At 46.4% G+C, this 20,950-nt stretch overlaps 1 protein-coding gene across 1 annotated transcript in view; it reads right to left on the reverse strand.

The window, feature by feature from the left end:
• Positions 1–20,950, reverse strand: part of UVSSA (UV stimulated scaffold protein A) — a 115,577-nt gene that overhangs the window by 90,807 nt on the left and 3,820 nt on the right. Inside the window, exons 2-7 of the mRNA XM_073649107.1 lie at positions 17,152–17,259; positions 14,464–14,794; positions 11,826–11,946; positions 6,711–7,076; positions 6,387–6,496; positions 5,891–6,016 (exon numbers count right to left, since the gene is read on the reverse strand). Coding sequence (XP_073505208.1) covers positions 5,891–6,016; positions 6,387–6,496; positions 6,711–7,076; positions 11,826–11,946; positions 14,464–14,794; positions 17,152–17,249 — 1,152 coding nt within the window. The 5' untranslated portion in view covers positions 17,250–17,259. The remainder of the gene's footprint in view (positions 1–5,890; positions 6,017–6,386; positions 6,497–6,710; positions 7,077–11,825; positions 11,947–14,463; positions 14,795–17,151; positions 17,260–20,950) is intronic.

The following is a 20,950-nucleotide window of genomic DNA, read 5'->3' on the forward strand; positions in this document are numbered from 1 at the left end:
GAGGCGGTAGGCCTCTTGTATGGTGGATTTGATCCACCTGGCAAGGGTAGCTTTGGAAGCTGGTAAACCCTTGCGGCGGTCTTCCAGTAGAAGGAAAAGAGAATTAAGACTTCCGGAAGTGTGCAGTCCTAGACACATAGATACACAATGCCCTGACAAGGTCAAGCGTATGCAGAGCCTTCTGCACTCTATGAACCAGAACCGGACAGAGGGATGGCAGTGAAATTTCCTCATTGAGGTGGAAGTTGGACACAACCTTCAGAAGGAAGGATGGGAACGTACGGAGAACTACCTTATCCTGGTAAAAAAAACAGAAAGAGCTGCCTGCAGGAGAGTGCTGTCAGTTCAGACACCCTGCATAGCGAGGTGATTGCCACCAGGAAAACCACTTTCTGGGATAGAAGGTGGAGTGGGACTTCACTAAGGAATTCAAAGGTGTTTCCTGCAATGCTGTCAGCACCAGGTTGATGTCCCACGTTTCTAGTGGTCGTCTGTAGGGGGGAACCAATCGGGAAACCCCTTGAAGAAATGTCCTTACTTGCGGCTTGTTAGCAATGTACTTCTGAAAAAGCACTGAGAGAGCCGACACGTGGCTCTTAAGGGAGGCCAGGGACAGTCTGGCCTCCAGACCCGAATGGAGAAACCCAAGTACCCTGGGGAGGGAATAAGGGAATGGTGTCTGGCCACGAGATTCGCACCAGGTAAAGAAGGCTTTCCAGGTACGGTAATAAATCTCAGCAGAGGTTGGCTTCCGTGCCCTGATCATGGTTGCAATGACGTCCGGCGAGAACCCTGAGTGGGTTAGAACCCAGGTCTCAATGGCCACGCCGTCAAATTGAGGGCCCCTGAGTTCTGGTGGTAGAACGGGCCTTGTAACAGAAGATCCGGGCGGTCGGGGAGACGCCAAGGGACATTTGCTGTGAGCTGCACGATGTCGGCGTACCATGTACGTCTGGGCCAGTCCGATGCGATTAGGATGGTTGGAACTCTCTCTTGCTTGATCTTCCTCACCACTCTGGATATCAGGGGGAGAGGTGGAAAAATGTACAGGAGCTGGAACTGGGTCCAGTCCTGAACCAGGGCGTCCGCTCCTAGCGCCTGCGGGTTGTGTGTTCTGGCCATGAAGCTGGAGACCTTGGCATTGAAGTGGGATGCCATTAGGTCCACGTCCGGAGTCCCCCAGCGATGGCAGATCTGGCGAAAAACTTCGGGATGGAGAGACCGCTCTCCCGAGTCCGTTGTTTGCCGGCTGAGGAAGTCTGCTTCCCAGTTGTCCACACCCAGAATGTGGACCGCAGAGAGAACCGAACCTATGTCTTCCGCCCAGTGGAGAATGTGAGTCACGTCTCGCATTGCCTGGGAACTGCGGGTCCCCCCATGGTGATTCACATATGCCACAGCCGTGGCATTGTCCGACTGTACTCTGATGTGAGAGACTGCCAGTAAGTGATGGAAGGCTCTCAAAACCAGGAGGATGGCACAAATTTCCAAGATGCTGATGGGCATGGTCGCTTCCTGGGGACCACTTGCCCCTGTGCTCTGTGGTGTAAGTGCACCACACCCCAACCTGTCAGGCTCGCGTCGGTGGTCAGAACCTTCCATTGACCCGTGAGAAAAGATTTTCCCTTTGTTAGTGAGGTTGAGCCACAAGTGCAGGGACCTCCTGGTTGACGACGTCAGCTGGAACTCCCTGTTGAGAGAAAAAAGGGGTTCCTGTCCCATGACTTGAGGATGGCTAGTTGGAGAGGCCTGAGGTGAAGCTGGGCAAATGGGACCGCTTCTATTGCCGCCATCATCCTGTCGATGACTCTCATGGCAAACCGGAGAGATCGAGGGGATTTGCTGAGGAGGGTGCGAACTCCTAGACGGAGAAGCAGTGCCTTGTCCTCGGGAAGGAGCACTAGACCCCTGAAGGTGTTGAATAGCATTCCCAGGAAGGTCAGAGACTGACTCAGGGTTGGTGATGACTTTTGTAGGTTGACAAACCAGCCCAGGCGACTCACAGTGTTGGTTGTGATTGAGACGCTGAGCTCGCAGTCCTTGAAAGTAGGAGCCTTGATAAGGAGATCGTCCAGGTATGGAACGACTACTATGCTTCTGGAGTGCAGGACGCTATGGTGGCTGCCATGACTTTGGTAAACCCTCTGGGAGCCGTGGCGAGTCCGAAAGGGAGAGCCACTAACTGGTAGTGGTTCTGGTAGATTGCGAACCTGAGAAATCTCTGATGGGCGGGTGCAGTTGGTATATGCAGGTATGCGTCTTGTATGTCTATGGAGGCGAGAAATTCTCCATTCTCCATGGACGCAATGATGGACCAAAGGGACTCCATGCGGAAGGGACGTACCCGTACATATTTGTGGAGCTGTTTTAGGTCCAGTATGGGCCGTACGCCACCTCCTTTCTTGGGGACTACGAATAAATTGGAGTAGAACCCTCGGAAGGGCTCGGCCGCGGGGACCGGTACTATGACTCCTGCTTGAAGAAGCGAGAAGACCGCTTGGCGGAAGGCACAAGCCTTGGCTGGAGGTTTTGGGGGAACAGAAAGAAAGAGTCTGTTTGGTGGGTTTGAAGTGAACTCTATCTTGTATCCCGAAGACACTAGTTCCCTGATCCACCTGTCTTCTGTAATAGGCAGCCAGACTTGATGAAAGAGCAAAAGTCGGCCGCCTACGGGTGGTGTCTTTCGGAGTCCGTGAGTCATGATGAGGAGGAAATCTGAGATTTTCCTCCTTTGGACTTTGACTGGCCTGCTTTTGACTGCCAGGTCTTGTCAAACTTTTGCGTCGACCGCGAGTTGTCCCTGCGTGGGGAGCGGTTGCTATTTTGTGCTGGACGTGAGACGGACCAGCCCGAAGAGTTCCGAAAGCATTGGAATCGAGTTTGGTTACGCTTCCTGCAAGTGCGTTTGGGTTTCAGTTGGGGGAGAGAGGTACTCATACCCCCGGTGGCGTTGGATATCATCATGTCCAACTGTTCGCCAAAAAGTCGACCACTGAGGTATGGGAGGTGCGTGAGGGACTTCCTTGAGGCTGAGGCTGCTTTCCATTCCCGCAGCCAGAGGATACGCCGAATCGTGATGGCGTTTGATGCTATCCCTGCTGCACCCATTGCTGAATCCAGAGCTGCATGAAACATGTAATCTGCTACAACTGCTATTTGAACCGTTTGGTCCGACAGCTTAGGAGCAAATGCTTGTAGGCTAGCTTTTAAATTTTTGGGGCCAAGCCAGGATGGCCTTGGCAGCCACAAACTGAAGCGAACGCGGGAGCCAGGGAGGCCCCTGCAGCCTTGAAAATTGAACGAGCATTGCATTCCACCTGCCGGTCTGCTGCATCCCTGAGGGTTGAGCTATCTGGCAGTGAAAGGAGTGACTGTGGTGCTAGCCTAGAGACTGGGGGATCCACTTTGGGTGGATCTGTCCATTTTTGGTAACCTCCTGTTGGAAGGGGTACCGCGCCTCCAGATATTTGCGATTTAAGGATCGATTTAAACTGTGGGTGGTCAAAGAGATCTTAGGCGGCTTCAGGGCTCCTTCGAAGGAAATGTTCTGGTGCCTCCGGGGGCGGATCAGAAATGTCCAGCACCCGATGGATGGACGAGATTACGTCCTCAACTAGCGCTGTATTGCTAGGGGGGATTGGGATCAGGGACCCTTCAGTTTCCTTGTCAGAGTCGGAATCACAGATGTCTTCCGAATCCTGTGTATCGCTAAGGCGTCTCCTGCTGGATGAACCGGGGCAGAGGCCTTCTCTAGTTGGGGATCGCTGCGGAGATCTGCATTGTCTGTCCCTGGTAGGGGACAGTCTAAATGACCTGGAATTACGGAGTCTCTCCCTAGAAGGGGATGACCGTGTGTTATGAGATGACGCAGATAAACGTGACCTGTGGGTCCGCTTGCGTCCTGACCTAGACGTGGATGTGCCCGGGTCGTCATGTCCCTGAGTCGAGCTCTCCCTTTGCTGAGTAGCCCGAGTCACGCTCTCCCTTTGCTGGGTAGCGTTCATAGCCGAGGCATGACACGACAGAGCCTGAAGCAATGTGATGGTTAGGTTATCTATAGACTGCATCATAGATTGCGACATCTGAGTGACACATTCCTGCGTGGCATTAGACCCGAAGCATTGACAGGGGCTACTTGGGGCTCTGGCACCGTAGTCTGGATGCAGTCCTGGTAGTGCGGGTACGTGCTACCACTGGGGAGAGTATTACTGTAGGCTGTACAGAGTGCATAATGGCAGTCCTGCCTGGTTCTCCTGGACCTTAAGTCCGGCATAGTGCACAGGGGTGGCTATGCAGAGGGCCCTACTATGCAGAGGAGCTTAAAAGAAATAATGGATTCACAGCAAAGGAGGAACTCCAGCTGTGATCTTACCCCACAAGTGTGCCCCTAGGTCCAGCGCCGAAGATCCACAGTCCTGTGCCTCCCCGGAGACTGGCAGGCCTGGTCTGTATCTGCCGACCGGTAGCTGCAGGGTTAATTCTTTATCCTGTAGCAGATAATGGCCGCCGGAGTAAAGTTTAAGGAAGAAGAGGGGGTGAGAGCTGAAAAGGGCGGCAGTTGCTGTGTGAAATCGCGCCCTTTCAGTCTGAATCCGCCCCCTCTATGACACTGTAGAGTGTCATATTTGTCATCCGGGGGGAGGTGGCGGCTTCGGCTAGGCCGAAGCCACGGTCTAAATTAGATGCCTGATGCCCAAAAGGGCTCCAGGCCGGCGCGGAAGTACGGGGGGCGCCAGATCTGAACCGGACCCCCCCGGATTTAAAGGCAGGATAGCGGTGGGGGTATAAGCAGAAGGGGGGCCCTGAGAAGAGTCCCCCTGAGGCACCATAGAGCTGGTGCTGCCGCAGAGACAGGGAGCAGGGAGGTGTGTGCCTGTGTTGAGCCATGCCTGCCTGCACTCCCCCCGGCCCCGACAGAAGCCCGCAGCAGGGCTGGGGTCCCTGGATTCAGCTGCAGTGTGCTGGCTACTGGGAGCTGCAGAGTGCTGCCTGTACAGGCCCTACCTGAGGCGTTTCAACCTAATGCCCCCGGAGGGGGATTAGGGAGGGTGCTGCTGTCACCATCAGGGGGCTTTATCCTCGCCTCGACCTCAACCCAGAAACCAAGAGGAATTGGGAAAGGAGGGGGGTCTCGACTTCGAACCAGCACCCGAGGGGCTGGGGAAGGAACCACATGGGGAATAGCCATCTCGACTTCAACTGTGCACCCCGTAATAGGGGGCAGAAGAAGGAGCCATGCCGGGAGTCTCGCAGGAGGCCCACTTTTCTTCATCTGTAATCCCATCAGAGAAAACGGAAAAAAAGTTTTAGGTGTGCCTCCTATGCGAAACTAAGCAAAAACTGGAGAAGGCTGACGCCGTCCAGGGGTGTATACTGCAGAGGAGCCACGGTTAATCTTTTTCAGATTATGCATAGTGTCGCCTCCTAGTGGACAGCAGCATAACACCCATGGTCCTGTGTCCCCCAATGAGGTGACAGAGTAAATGGCGATTTTTTTTTTCTAATTAATTTTTTTCACCATCAAAATAAAAAAAAAAACCTAAACAAGTTTGGTATCACCGTCATCGTACTGACCTGAAGAATCTTGTTTCCAGGTCATTTTTACTGTTCAATAAAGCAAAACCTAAAAAAACACAATGATGTATGCAATGAATAAGGACATGTCAGAAACATGGTGGAACCTTGATATACTGCACGATTATCCGAGCAACAGGGATCTATTTATCCAAGGGTGACCAAAAGTTATGGCTCTTGGAATAATATTTAAAAAAAAAAAAAAAAAAGGGAATTTCTTTATTGCTGTTTTTGCATCACAGCTTTAGAGCGGTCATGCCGACAGACGTCCACGCGGCATCAGACGATCGCACCACATATGGGTCGTCCTACTCACCTCTCTGTTTCGGGTCTTGCACTCGATATTCATCTCCTTTTGCTTCTTCATTGCGGCTTCTAGTTTCTTCTTCATGTCGATAGCGCATTTCAGGCTGTCGTCGTGGATTCCAGCTTTGGTGAAAACCTTCATGGGAAAAAGTTAGAAGATAAAATAGTTGAAATTCCCATAAAATTATGCTTCTGAAAGAATTAATCCCAGTGCCGATCCTTTATTACTGTTGGAAAGGTACAAATTAATGAAATATTGGGTGAATGCAATTCCTACCGTAAACATATGGTGAGTGCCGAATGTATAGGGTCAAACCCTGCTGGAGAGGGGAATGGAGACAACTTTCCAGGGGGAATAACAATGGAACAGCACAAGACCAAGTAAAAAAAAAAAATAAAAAATAGTATTTCCTACATCTGTATCAGTAGATTTGACAACCTTCTCTATAAAAAGCAAATGCAAAGTGGAGGATAAGATGGTTCCCCCCCTCCCGCCACACTGGTACCTGTATCCAGGACTGGACCGCTGGCCAGTACTTGTTCTTCGCCATCTTACAGGCATCCTTTAAGCTGTTGAGGACGTCGGTATTATCTTCATTCTCATTAACGTTCACATCTATGCAAAACAGAGAAATAAAGAGGTATCTTCAGCGCATGACAAAAGGCAATGAGCGAGAGCAAGAAAGAGACGGTGATAGAGAGACAATGCAAGAGTGCGAGCCAAAAAAGGGGAGCGGCAGAGCGAGCCAAAAAAAGAAAGACAAAAAAGAAAGATTATCTTATTTGCCAGATTACAGATTCACAATTTCCCTATCGCGCAGAGCTGTCACCTGTTGAGATCTCGATGTCGAGGGTGTATTTGTGAGACCCCAGCCCATGCTCTCTGATGAACGACTCTTCTACAGGCTCAAAGTCATTGTCAGACTCATCTGAACTGGATTCCTTCAGAGACCTTTCCACCTTTTTCTCTCCCTTAGATACATGGCTGAGGTTGGGCAGGTCTTTGCTACAGCAGGGTTTCTCGTCATCGCCCTCGTGTAATTGGTGTTTCGGATTAGTAGAGTCTTTTCCCACCGGTCCGCCGCCTCTTTCATCCTTCTCACCATTGACCAGACTGAAGTCTTCAGGGTCGGGCAGTAACAAAGTGAAGCAGTTCTCTATCTCCGTGAGACAGGACTCGATGTCCTCCAACATCTCTGGAAGACAGACGATAATTATTTTTTTATTTATATATTAAAATAAATTCAGAACAGTACAAAAAAGAAAGATATATAGCTTGAGCCGCCATTTTCTGAGACCCGTAACTTTTTTATTTTTCAGTCGATGGAGCCGTGTGAAGGCTTGAATTTTTTGTGTGCCAAGCTATTTCATTGATACCATTTTGACGTACATACAACGTGGCCGTAATGTTCTATGAAACCCATTAGAACCTATGAAACCTTTAGAACCTAGCGATATCATAGAATGTTAGAGTTGGATGAGACCTCCATGATCATCGTGTCCAACCCCCTGCTCAATGCATCTCAGACAGATGTCTGTCCAGCCTGTGTTTGAAGACTTCCATTGAAGGAGAACTCACCACCTCTTGTGACCGCCTGTTCCACTCATTGATCACCCTCACTGTCAAAAAGTTCTAATATCTAATCTGTATCTTCTCCCATTCAGTTTTATTCCATTGCGTCTCGTGTTTCCATGTGCAAATGAGAATAAGGATGATCCCTCTACACTGTGACATCCCTTCAGATATCGGTAGACAGCTATTAAGTCTCCTCTTAGCCTTCTTTTTTTGCAAGCTAAACATTCCCAGATCTTTAACCGTTCTTCCTAGGACGTAGTATGCAATCTGCTCACCATCCTGGTAGCTCTTCTCTGAACTTGCTCCAGTTTTTCGATGTCTTTTTTTAAAATGTGGTGCCCAGAACTGGACACAGTATTCCAGATGGGGCCTGACCAAAGAGGAGTAGAAGGGGATAATTACTTCATATGATCTAGACTCTATGCTTCTCTTAATACATCCCAGAATTGTGTTTGCCTTTTTTGCTGCTGCATCACACTGTTGACTCATGTGCAGTCTGTGATCTATTATTATACCAAAGTCTTTTTCACACGTGCTGTTGCTTAGTTCTATTCCTCCCATTCTGTAGATGTCATTTTCAATTTTCCTGCCCAGATGTAGAATCTTGCATTTCTCCGTTAAATACCATTCTGCTAGTCGCTGCCCATTGTTCAAGCTTATCTAGATCCTACTGAATCCTCTCTCTGTCCTCTCTAGTGTTAGCTATTCTTGCTAGCTTTGCATGGTCTGCAAATTTGATACGTTTACCTTCAGTTCCCTTATCCAGATCATTTCTAAAAATGTTGCACAACACTGGGGCCAGGACAGAGCCTTGTGGTACCCCACTTGAGATACTCTTCCTATTGGATGTGCAACCATTTATTACCACTCTTTGATTATGGAGACATCTATTGTTATGTGGAGCAGGTTAGGAGTTCACTATGGGCGCCATAGTGATTGCGTCATTTTAATCAGTGACTGACAACAGCATTTAAGTGAATAAACCGCAACGATCGGAGCAAGCTCCGGTGTATAACAGCCAGCACCCAATGTGTATCAGCAGTATCAGCTCCTCAGTCCACTTCATACATCCCTATGGGCTTCAATGGCGAGTCCCACTTCTGAAAAGACAGTAAGCAGTGTCTCCAATTTACACCTAGAAACCAGAATATATGTAACCTTGGCATTTTCTCAGGCAGGTTCTAGTTAGTTTCTCACTTGCACCTGGTTTCCATATTTCTTTGTTTGTGGTTTTGCTGCCTTCAGTCTGATTCTATCAAGTGCACACTCCAATAAGAAAAAGGAAAACCATTGCGTTAACAGGTGTGTCCAAACTTTTTATCAGTTATTTATTGTGAAGTGTAAGGGAAATGATATAGGGTTTTCTAATTATTTTAAATATATAAATCTGAAAATAGTGCCGTGCATTTGTATTCAGCCCCCCTGAGCCAATACATTGTCAGACCACCTTTCTCTGCAGTTACTACTGCAGTCTTTTGGGGGTCTGTCTCTACCAGTTTTGCCCGCTCTTCTTTGCACACTCGCTCTTGCTCAGAGAGATTGGATGGAGACGTCTTTGAAGAGCAATTTTCACGTCTTGTCACAGATTCTCATGGCATTTAGGTCTGGACTGTGACTGGGCCGTTCACACACATGAATATGCTTTGATCTAAACCATCCATTGTAGCTCTGGCAGGATGCTTAGGGTCGTTGTCCTGCTGGAAGGTAAATCTACGCTCCAGGCTCAAGTCTTCTGCAGCCTCTAACAGGTTTTCCTCCAGGATTGCCCTGTATTTAGCTCCATCCATCTTCCTATCAACTCTGAACGGCTTCCCTGCCCCTGCTGAACAAATGCATCCCCACAGCAGGATGCTGTCACCACCATGTTTAACGGTGGGGATGGTGATTTCAGGGTGATATAGTGTTTGTTTTCTGATACACACAGCGTTTTGCATTTAGTCTCATCTGACCAGAGCACCTTCTTCCACATGCTCGCTGTGTCCTCTACATGGCTTTTTGCAAGCTGCAGACGGGAATTCTTATGGCTTGTTTTTTTTTTTAAAAAAAAAAAAAAAAGGCTTTCTTTTTGCCACTCTCCCATAAAAGCCAGATTTGCAGAGTATACGACTAATACTTGTCCTGTGGACAGATTCTCCCACCTGAGCTGTGGATTTCTGCAGCTCCTTCATAGTGACCGTGGGCCTCTTGGCTGCTTCTCTAATTAGTGCTCTTCTTGCTTAGGATGTCAGTTTAGGTGGACGGATATATCTTTGTAGGATTGCAGTTCTATAATACTTTCATTTTTGAATGATGGATTGAACAGCACTCCATGAGATGTTCAGAGTTGGGGGGCTTTTTTTTTTTTTTTTTTTTTTTTTTTAATAACCTAACCCTGCTTTATTCTTCTCCACAACTTTATCCCTCACCTGACTGGTGTGTTCCTTGGTTTTCATGATGCAGTTTGATCCCTAATGTTCTCTCACAAACCTATGAGGCCTTCACAGAACAGCTTTAGTTATACTGAGAATAAATTACACACAGGTGGACTCAATATACTATTTATGTGATTTCTGGAGGTGATTGGTCACTCAGGATTTTATTTAGAGATATCAGACTGCTTCACAATCTTCAGATTTATATTTTTAAAATAATTAGAAAACCATGTATCATTTCCTTTACACTTCACAAAAACGTACTACTTTGTGTAGGTATATCACATAAAATCCCGATACATACATATCCCTTCAACTTAAATGTGTGTATGTATGTATGTATGGTACAGACCAAAAGTTTGGACACACCTTCTCATTTAAAGATTTTTCTGTATTTTCATGACTTTGAAAATTGTACATTCACACTGAAGGCATCAAAACTATGAATTAACACATGTGGAATTATATACTTAACAAAAAAGTGTGAAACAACTGAAAATATGTCTTATATTCTAGGTTCTTCAAAATAGCCACCTTTTGCTTTGATGACTGCTTTGCACACTCTTGGCATTCTCTTGATGAGCTTCAAGAGGTAGTCACCGGAAATGGTCTTCACTTCACAGGTGTGCCCTGTCAGGTTTAATAAGTGGGATTTCTTGCCTTATAAATGGGGTTGGGACCATCAGTTGTGTTGTGCAGAAGTCAGGTGGATACACAGCTGATAGTCCTACTGAATAGACTGTAAGAATTTGTATTATGGCAAGAAAAAAGCAGCTAAGTAAAGAAAAACGAGTGGCCATCATTACTTTAAGAAATGAAGGTCAGTCAGTCCGAAAAATTGGGCAAAATTTGAAAGTGTCCCCAAGTGCAGTTGCAAAAACCATCAAGCACTACAAAGAAACTGGCTCACATGAGGACAGCCCCAGGAAAGGAAGACCAAGAGTCACCTCTGCTTCTGAGGATAAGTTTATCCGAGTCACCAGCCTCAGAAATCGCAGGTTAACAGCAGCTCAGATTAGAGACCAGGTCAATGCCACACTGAGTTCTAGCAGCAGACACATCTCTACAACAACTGTTAAGAGGAGACTTTGTGCAGCACGCCTTCATGGTAAAATAGCTGCTAGGAAACCACTGCTAAGGACAGGCAACAAGCAGAAGAGACTTGTTTGGGCTAAAGGACACAAGAAATGGACATTAGACCAGTGGAAATCTGTGCTTTGGTCTGATGAGTCCAAATTTGAGATCCTTGGTTCCAACCACCGATGGACTCTACATGCCTGGTTCCCACCGTGAAGCATGGAGGAGGAGGTGTGATGGTGTGGGGGTGCTTTGCTGGTGACACTGTTGGGGATTTATTCAAAATTGAAGGCATACTGAACCAGCATGGCTACCACAGCATCTTGCAGCGGCATGCTATTCCATCCGGTTTGCGTTTAGTTGGACCATCATTTATTTTTTAACAGGACAATGACCCCAAACACACCTCCAGGCTGTGTAAGGGCGATTTGACCAAGAAGGAGAGTGATGGGGTGCTACGCCAGATGACCTGGCCTCCACAGTCACCAGACCTGAACCCAATCGAGATGGTTTGGGGTGAGCTGGACCGCAGAGTGAAGGCAAAAAGGCCAACAAGTGCTAAGCATCTCTGGGAACTCCTTCAAGATTGTTGGAAGACCATTTCCGGTGACTACCTCTTGAGGCTCATCAAGAGAATGCCAAGAGTGTGCAAAGCAGTCATCAAAGCAAAGGGTGGCTACTTTGAAGAACATAGAATTTAAGACATATTTTCAGTTGTTTCACACTTTTTTGTTAAGTATATAATTCCACATGTGTTAATTCATAGTTTTGATGCCTTCAGTGTGAATGTACAATTTTCAAAGTCATGAAAACTTTTGGTCTGTACTAATTATATATATATATATATTTATTATGGTGGTGGTGGTGGGGGGGATGTTTACCTTCCATCTCAGTCTTTGCTTTTTTGGCTTTCTCCTGATAAATATTTTCTAAGCGTTTCTGCTTTTCCTCTTCCCGTTTCCTCTCTGCTACAGTCCTGGACCGCACATCCTGGAAATCCACCTGAAAAGTTTCCATATACAATAAGTACTTAAGATGCTCATGCTATATGAGATCCTTGATGGAGGAACATAATACCTAACGCTCGAATACATAAAAAAACAAACAAAATTATGCAATAAACAGCACTTGTTTTCCCACCGTATTCTGTACACAGTTTTCATGCAGACTAGTGTGACTTTGTGTAATATATACTGTATATACTTGTGTATAAGCCGGCTTTTGCAGCACATTTTTTTATGCTGAAAACGCCCTTTTCGACTTCTCCTCGAGTGAGCAGGGGTGGACATACCCCCGGTGCAGCCAGAGGTGGAGGGGGGCCCTTGCTTCTCGGACCCGAGGCCAGATTGCCCTCATCATGTGCGGTGGGCAGGGAGCGATCCCTGCAGCTCCGCTGCCTACAGGAAACAATGGCAGCGGAACAGAGCTGCAGGGGTCCGTCCTCTGCTTCCAGCCGGGCGCTTTCTCCCTGACACAGGCTCGGACGGCTTGATGGCGTCATCATGAAGTTATCTGTGTCAGAGAGACGATGCTACGGGGGAACAGGATGAGAGGGAGTGTTTTTTTGGATTTTTTTTACATTAATACACTGGTGAGAGGTCCAGGGGTGGTGGGGGAGACAATGATGGGGATGAGGGAGAAACGAATGGGATAAATAAATCTCAGCACATGTCCCCCCCCAACATGTTTCACCGCACTAGCGGTGTCATCAGGGGATGGACACTAACATAACAGATTCATGCTAGTGTCCCATCCCCTGATGAAGCAGCTTGAGCGGTGAAACATGTTGGGGGGACATGTGCTGAGATTTATTTATCCCACTCCGCTCTAATGATGACATCCCACATCATTTTGGCTGATTAGGGATAATATTTTAAATACCCTCTACATTCACATTTTAATATAAAGATTAAAAGTTCAATTGTACAGCCTGTTTAGAGAGAGGACTAATTATATGGGTTTTCCCATTTGTTTCATTATTTGTACATACATTCCTCCAAGGCTATCCTTTTTTCCTCTTTGGTTGTGATGGATGATGGAGAACACTGATCGTGGAGGTAAAGCAGATAATGATGGGGATGAGGGAGAACAATGAAGGTGGAGGAAACAATGATGGAGGTGGGGGGAGACAATAATGGGGATGATGGAGAACACTGATCATGGGGTAGGGGGAGAACAATGATGTTGGAGGTGGGGTGGGGGGGGGTAGAACAATGATGGGGGATAACAAAGATGGAGGTGACCCTCTTTTCCACTTACAGAGCTATTTTTATTTTTGAAATTTGCCAGTAGCTGCCATTTCTCACCCTAGGCTTATACTCGAGTCAATAAGTTTTCACAGTTTATTGTGGAAAAATGAGGTGCCTTGGCTTATTCTCGAGTATATATAAACAACTTGCCTGAAATTCTTTAAATTCTTCAAATACAGTTTACACTCTGAAATCCCAACACCAGCTTTAACACTGAGGGTCACAATCTCTCAAACAACACAATTTCAATACAGATGTTGCACACAGGTCTGGGTGTTCGATTCGGTTACATCAGTTATAATCCAGCCAATCACTTTACATATCCAGCCTGGCTTGAGGTCTAACATTAGTAGCTTCTTCTAGGGTGTAATGCCCCAGAAGAAGCCAGTAATGGTGAATCTTGAGCGGCACTGGAAGATATCAGCAATGGTGGCCCCAGAAGAATCAAAAATAGTGAAATGAAACTCAAGTGTCTTCACAAGAAGCCGGCAATGGTGAGACTTGAGTTGCTCCAAAAGAAGCTGGTAATGGTGAAACTCAAGTGTCTCCAAAGGAAAATTGGTAATGGTGAAATTCGAGGGGCCCCAGAAGAAGCCAGTATTGGTGAAACTTCAGTCTGGTTGGACGTGTAAAGTGATATGCTGGACTTTCACTGATGTACTGTAGGTATAATAAAGTTATGTGTGTGGATGCGGCCTGATGTAGCATTGCTGCACTATTGTAGCCTTTTGGGCTTGCATTTTTCAACATCTTGTAGAAGAGTCAGGTGCAATAACTGTTCTTAATCCCCTGGGTGAACCTGGTGTTATAGAAATATTGAAAGATCTGATTGAAGGAACAACACAGCTGATTTTTTCAGGACTTGATCCTCAAGCTAAGTCACAAACCTGCACATAACACAAGTATTGAACCAGCCGCCATGTGTTACTGTCTTGCACCTGACTCTTTTGTACCTACAGCGGCAGGACGAGACCCGGGGGCAGTAATATCGCCATCTGGGAGACATTTCTCTTACTTTTCTAGACAGAGATGAAGCCATGACCATCTTACTAATTTGCTATATCAGAAGAGATGTCTCTTCTAGAAGCTTAATGCAAGCTGATATTACATTACACTCAATTACAGAACAGGATGCTCCCGAGCGCCCCCTAGTGTCATCTTTTATTTCTATGTCCATTTGCGAATCATAATGAACATTTAAGAGCAGGTAGAAAAAGGGGAGAGATAGTGGATAAAAGAGAATATATCAGAACCATCCAGTAACAGTCACCTTTTTATTCTGTTTCAGGAAGTGATATCCCAAGGAGAGTTTCTTGTAGGCTTCCCCAAACTTCTCGTTCCATTCTTGCACAGCCTTAATGGCTACAATTTTGAGTTTCTGTGCCACGTCCTTGGGAGGCGGCAGCGGCTGCTCATAGTCTGTCTCTACAGTCAGCTCCAAGAACTCCTGAAAGTTGGAGATGAGCAGCGTCCTGAACAAGTGCGACCGACTGAAGAGCTCGCTGACTATCTGGAAGGCCGACAGGCGGATCTCTGCATGCTCCTGATTCAGCTGCATCATCAGCAGGTGGTACACGTGTCTTATCTGCTCATCTGAAGATCTGCAAAATGAATATAAAAGTTACATATCTTATTCTGCACTGATCCGGAGTTACATCCAGTATTATACTCCACAGCTGCACTCACTATTCTGCTGGTGCAGTCACTGTGTACATGCATTACATTACTGATCCTGAGTTACATCCTGTATTATACCCCAGAGCTGCACTCACTATTCTGCTGGTGGAGTCACTGTGTATATACATTACATTACTGATCCTGTACTGATCCTGAGTTACATCCTGTAGTATACCCCAGAGCTGCACTCACTATTCTGCTGGTGCAGTCACTGTGTACATACAGTCAAGGCCAAAAGTATTGAGAATGAGACAAATAGTAATTTTTCCAAAGTTTACTGCTTCATTTTTTGTAATGGCAATTTGCATATACTCCTGAATGTCAAAGAGTGATCAGCTTAACAGCAATTACTGTACTTGCAAAGTCAATATTTGCCCAGAAAATGAACTTTAACCCCCAAAACACATTTCAACATCATTACAGTCCTGCCTTAAAAGGAGCAGCTAACATCGTTTTAGTGATTGATCCATTAACACAGGTGTGGGTGTTGATGAGGACAGGGCTGGCGATCAATCAGTCATGATTAAGTAAGAATGACATCACTGGACACTTTAAAAGGAGGCTGGTTCTTGGTATCATTGTTTCTCTTCAGTTAACCATGGTTATCTCTAAAGAAACACGTGCAGCCATCATTGCACTGCACAAAAATGGCCTAACAGGGAAGAGTATCGCAGCTACAAAGATTGCACCTCAGTCAACAATCTATCGCATCATCAAGAACTTCAAGGAGAGAGCTTCCATTGTTGTCAAAAAGGCTCCAGGGCGCCCAAGAAAGACCAGCAAGCGCCAGGACCGTATCTTAAAACTGTTTCAGCTGCAGGATGGGACTACCAGCAGTGCCGAGCTTGCTCAGGAATGGCAGCAGGCTGGTGTGAGTGCTTCTGCACGCACTGTGAGGCGGAGACTCTTTGAGCAAGGGCTGGTTTCAAGGAGGGCAGCAAAGAAGCCACTTCTCTCCAGAAAAAACATCAGGGACCGACTGATATTCTGCAAAAGGTACAGGGAATGGACTGCTGAGGACTGGGGCAAAGTCATTTTCTCTGATGAATCCCCTTTTCGATTGTTTGGGACATCTGGAAAACAGCTTATTCGGAGAAGAAGAGGTGAGCGCTACCACCAGTCTTGTCTCATGCCAACTGTAAAGCATCCTGAAACCATTCATGTGTGGGGTTGCTTCTCAGCCAAGGGAATCGGCTCACTCACAGTCTTGCCTAAAAACACAGCCATGAATAAAGAATGGTACCAGAATGTCCTCCAAGAGCAACTTCTCCCAACCGTCCAAGAGCAGTTTGGCGCCCAACAATGCCTTTTCCAGCATGATGGAGCACCTTGCCATAAAGCAAAGGTGATAACGAAATGGCTCATGGAACAAAACATAGAGATTTTGGGTCCATGGCCTGGAAACTCCCCAGATCTTAATCCCATTGAGAACTTGTGGTCAATCATCAAGAGACGGGTGGACAAACAAAAACCAACAAATTCTGGCAAAATGCAAGCATTGATTATGCAAGAATGGACTGCTATCAGTCAGGATTTGGTCCAAAAGTTGATTGAGAGCATGCCAGGGAGAATTACAGAGGTCTTGAAGAAGAAGAAGGGGCAAAACTGCAAATACTGACTTGCTGCATTAACTCATTCTAACTGTCAATATAACCTATTGGTACTCATAATATGATTGCAATTATATTTCTGTATGTGACATAAACATCAGACAAACACTAATAAAAACCAGAGGCCAGCAGATCATGTGAAAATATCATTTTGGTGTCATTCTCAAAACTTTTGGCCATGACTGTACATTACTGATCCTTAGTTACATCCGGTATTATACCCCAGAGCTGCACTCACTATTCTGCTGGTGGAGTCACTGTGTACATACATTACATTACTGATCCTGTACTGATCCTGAGTTACATCCAGTATTATATTCCAGAGCTGCACTCACTATTCTGCTGGTGCAGTCACTGTGTACATACATTACATTACTGATCCTGAGTTACATCCTGCATTATACTCCAGAGCTGCACTCACTATTCTGCTGGTGCAGTCACTGTGTACATACATTACATTACTGATCCTGAGTTACATCCTCCATTATACTCCAGAGCTGCACTCACTATTCTGCTGGTGGAGACACTGAATACATCAGGGCAGTCAGCACTTGCACAGTAGAGGAGGAGATATTATTTGGAGATATACAGCTGGTCCCTATCGGGGGATATTACGCCTCGGTATGGGTCAGAGGTTGCGCTGCCATGTAACGCAGCCGTACATTACTGACCTGCAGATCTTCTTCAGCTGCTGGAGCTTTGCTGGGTTGAGCTGGGGCTCCCCGGAGGTGGTCAGCGACTCCACCAGCTCCTCTAGTGTCGGCTCCATGCTCACATGTCTGCGGAGAACAAAAAGATAAGATGTCAATAGAGAAAACAGCATAAAGCTGGGAACCAGATACAGCGAGGACTTGTCACAGCACAGAGGTCGTCACCATCTTATCCATGCAGATATACAGCGATCAGTGAGAATAGAGGGGACAGACAGCGCAGCAGCCAATCACTGAACCTGATGGTTCATGCAGGGCCACAGTGATGATGGCTACTGGAATTCCTGTGATTGGCTGGCCGCATTACATCATCAGGTCTTATATAAGACCCAGCAATGCGATGCTCGGCCCACTGTACCAGGAAACAGAGTAGGGATAGTTGCTGGAGAAGAGAAAGTTTGCATTAGAGGCATCTAGGAAAGGTTTATATTGCCTTGCTGCTGAATCCTATAACCAAAAGTCCTTTTCAGGGCTACATTTATTCTATTTAATATAATTACAGCTATTAGCTGTATTTAGTGTAGGGATAGCTGCTGAAGAAGGGATAGTAGTGCATTACAGGCCTATGGGCATGGTTTATCGCCTTACAGTTCTTGCTACAGAAACCTAAAACTAATAGTCCTTATCAGGGCTAAATGTATTCTATTCTAGTAGGTATCAATACTGCTCTTAGCTGCATTTAGTGTAGGGAGAGTTGCAGGAGAAGGGATAGTTTTGCATTAGAGGCATCTAGGCAGGGGTTATTGCCTTACAGTCCTTGCTGCTGCAACCTAAAACTCCTTTTCAGGCCTACATCTATTCTATTCTAGTCCCTATTAATACCGCTCTTAGCTGCATACCTAATCTAATATGCGCAAGGTGTGCGGGAAGGGAAAGTGGTTGAGCTGCTGATGGTGCACGCAGAGGCCAAGGCCGTGGTGTAATTGTGTCTTCTGCGGGAGCACAACAAACATGCTCATCCACAATACCTAGTTTCCGGTTGCACTTTGCAAGGGGGGCGCGGGACACCACTCTTGAAGCCGTAACAGTGCTATCAGATGGTCGGATGGATGGCAGATAATACTTCCAGTCAGCACCACTCAGTCTTCCACACAGTTCAACCTCATGGCAGCGGCTGTCTCTTGGTACTCAGTCCCCAGCAGACACTATTTCTCCCGTTGTGCCGTCCCTGCCTTACTCAAGCACATGTCCCATAACATCACCCGTGCCCTCACCAACTCAGTTACTGGTAAGGTTCACGTAACCACAGACACATGGACAAGTGTTTGTGGCCCTGACGGCACACAGGGTGAGCCTTGTGGAGACCGGGACCAAGTAGGACCGTGCCACTGATGCCTAAAATTATGGGACATAGTTCCATGAGGGTTTCGCCCACCTCTTACACCAGTTCCTGCACCCTCTCCTCCTCTATCTTCGAATTGTTATCCACATCAGATACAAGCTGGAAGTACTGCCTCAGCGAAGCGGCAACAGGCTCTGCTGAAGCCAATTTGTCTAGGAGACAAACCGCACACCGCGGCTGAGTTGTTGAAAGGTTTGGCCGCTGAGCCTACAACCAGGCATGGATTTGTGCGATAATGGCTGTAACCTGGTGGCACCTCTGAAGCTTGGAAACCTGGCACACGTACCATGCCTGGCCCACATGCTCAAATTAGTGGTTCAGCTATTTCTGAAAACCAACCCAGATTTGCCTGAGCTACTTGTGAAAGTACGCCGCATCAGTGCCCATTTCCACAAGTCAGCTACAGCGTCCGCTGCCCTGGCAGTGCTGCAGCAGCGCTTGCATCTTCCAGCTCACCGACTGGTTTGTGACGTAATCACGAGCTGGAACTCCACATTACATATGTTGGGAAGGATTTGTGAGCAGCAGGGGGTAGTAATTAAATACCAGCTCCAGCGCGCCCGCCGATATTCCAGTCAGCCTCCGCAAATAACAACCGATGAGTGGGCATGGATGTCTGACATCTGTGAAGTTCTACAAAACTTTTAGGAATCAACCAAGATGGTAAGCGGCGATGACGCCGTAATCAGAAGAATGATCCCGCTTCTCTGCATACAGAAACGCTCGCTACTCACAATTAAACATGAAGCTTTGCATGTGGACAGCTTACAAAGTATATATAAGTAAGGGTATGAACATATTAATTTTAACATAAACAAATCCTTTAAAAATATAGTTTTAAGATATTAAAATATTCCAAACAAAAAAATCCCACCTAATAAATGAATAAAATGCATACAAATAAAGATACAAAACCTTCACTACAACTCGATATTACAAATCAATGGATTCTTTATGTTCCCTCAGGAGTGGTATGATGTGGCTACACCAGTATAGCAATGAATACAATAACCACTTAAGACGTCCAAGGTATAAAAGAAAAGGAAGTGGGGTTGGTGTCCTACATATTCCCTGAATTACCCTTCCTGTCCGAGGGGCTGTGGACTGGTAATTATCATGGCGCATGTCCTTTCATATTATATCATAACTTACAACTACTGAGGGAACATAAAAAAAATCCATTGATTTTAATATCGAGCTATAGTGAAGGTTTTATACCTTTATCAGTAAGCACCAGGTGGAGATGGAGGACGAAAGATAGGGTAATATTACCCAGCCTCATCTCATCTTCTCAGCATGGATTGTGTGATAATGAGGAGGAACAGGAGATGGTTACCTGCGCTACAGACTGTACTACCCACACCAGCTTCATCCCGTCTGTTCAGCGTCGATGGGCTGAAGAGGTAAAGGAGAAGATTGATAGTCGTCCTCTTGGTGAAGACACGGAAGTCTTGCCTGTTAGCAGTCTGGCACGTATGGCTGAGTTTATGTTCCTCTGCCTTTCCCATGACCCTCGCTTTGTATGCATTTTGGGCGACAGTAATTACTGGATAGTGACACTTCTAGACCCATGTTACAAGGAGAACTTTCTATCTCTCCTTCCCGTGGCAGAGACGGCTAGTAAAATGGTGAAATACCAGAAGGCCCTAGTCGAACAAATAAAAAAAAAATTCCCCATCTGAAAACGCTGGCGGCAGAGGTCACAGTTCGTTGGACAACAAAGGAGTACAGGCGAGACAGACACAACTTCAATCCAGTAGAGGCAGGGGAACACTGTCAAAGTTCTGGGAGAGTTTTCTCATCCCCTCCAATCTAACAGGCCCTGAGGCGTGGGGTACTCTCACAAGGAGTGCAAAGTTTGGGAAGATGCTGAGGGAGTACCTTGCCGACCGTCCCAACGTGCTCCATGATTCCTCTGTGCCTTCTAATTATTGGGAATCCAAGCTGGACAAGTGGAATGAACTGGCTCTCTACACCTTGGAGGTCCTGACCTGCCCTGCCGCTAGCGTTTTATCAGAGCGGGTTTTCAGTGCCGCTGGTGGAATTATAACTGATAGGCGCATCCGCCTGTCAACTGAAAATGCTGACAGGCTGACTCTTATAAAAATGAACAAGGGCTGGATTGGGCCAGACTTCTCAACACCACCGAATGATAGCAGGGCAACAAAGTCAATCCAAGTGTTCCTTATTTTCTGTTATGTTCCCATGCACCTCTTCCCACCCAAATAAGGATATACAGTTCATGGTTTCTTCATTTCTTTTTTGTATCCTCCTCCACGACATCATGATGCGACCCTCACTCTTCATTTTTACAGGGTGTGTATGAGGCCTAACGCTAAAAATCTTATATATACCGTATTTTTCGGACCATAAGACGCACTTTTTTCCCCCCAAAATTGGGAGGAAAATGGGGGGAGC

The sequence above is a fragment of the Phyllobates terribilis genome, unplaced genomic scaffold (genome assembly GCF_046119375.1).
Source record: "Phyllobates terribilis strain yellow unplaced genomic scaffold, ASM4611937v1 Scaffold_1__5_contigs__length_1240528914, whole genome shotgun sequence".
Lineage (NCBI taxonomy): Eukaryota > Metazoa > Chordata > Amphibia > Anura > Dendrobatidae > Phyllobates > Phyllobates terribilis.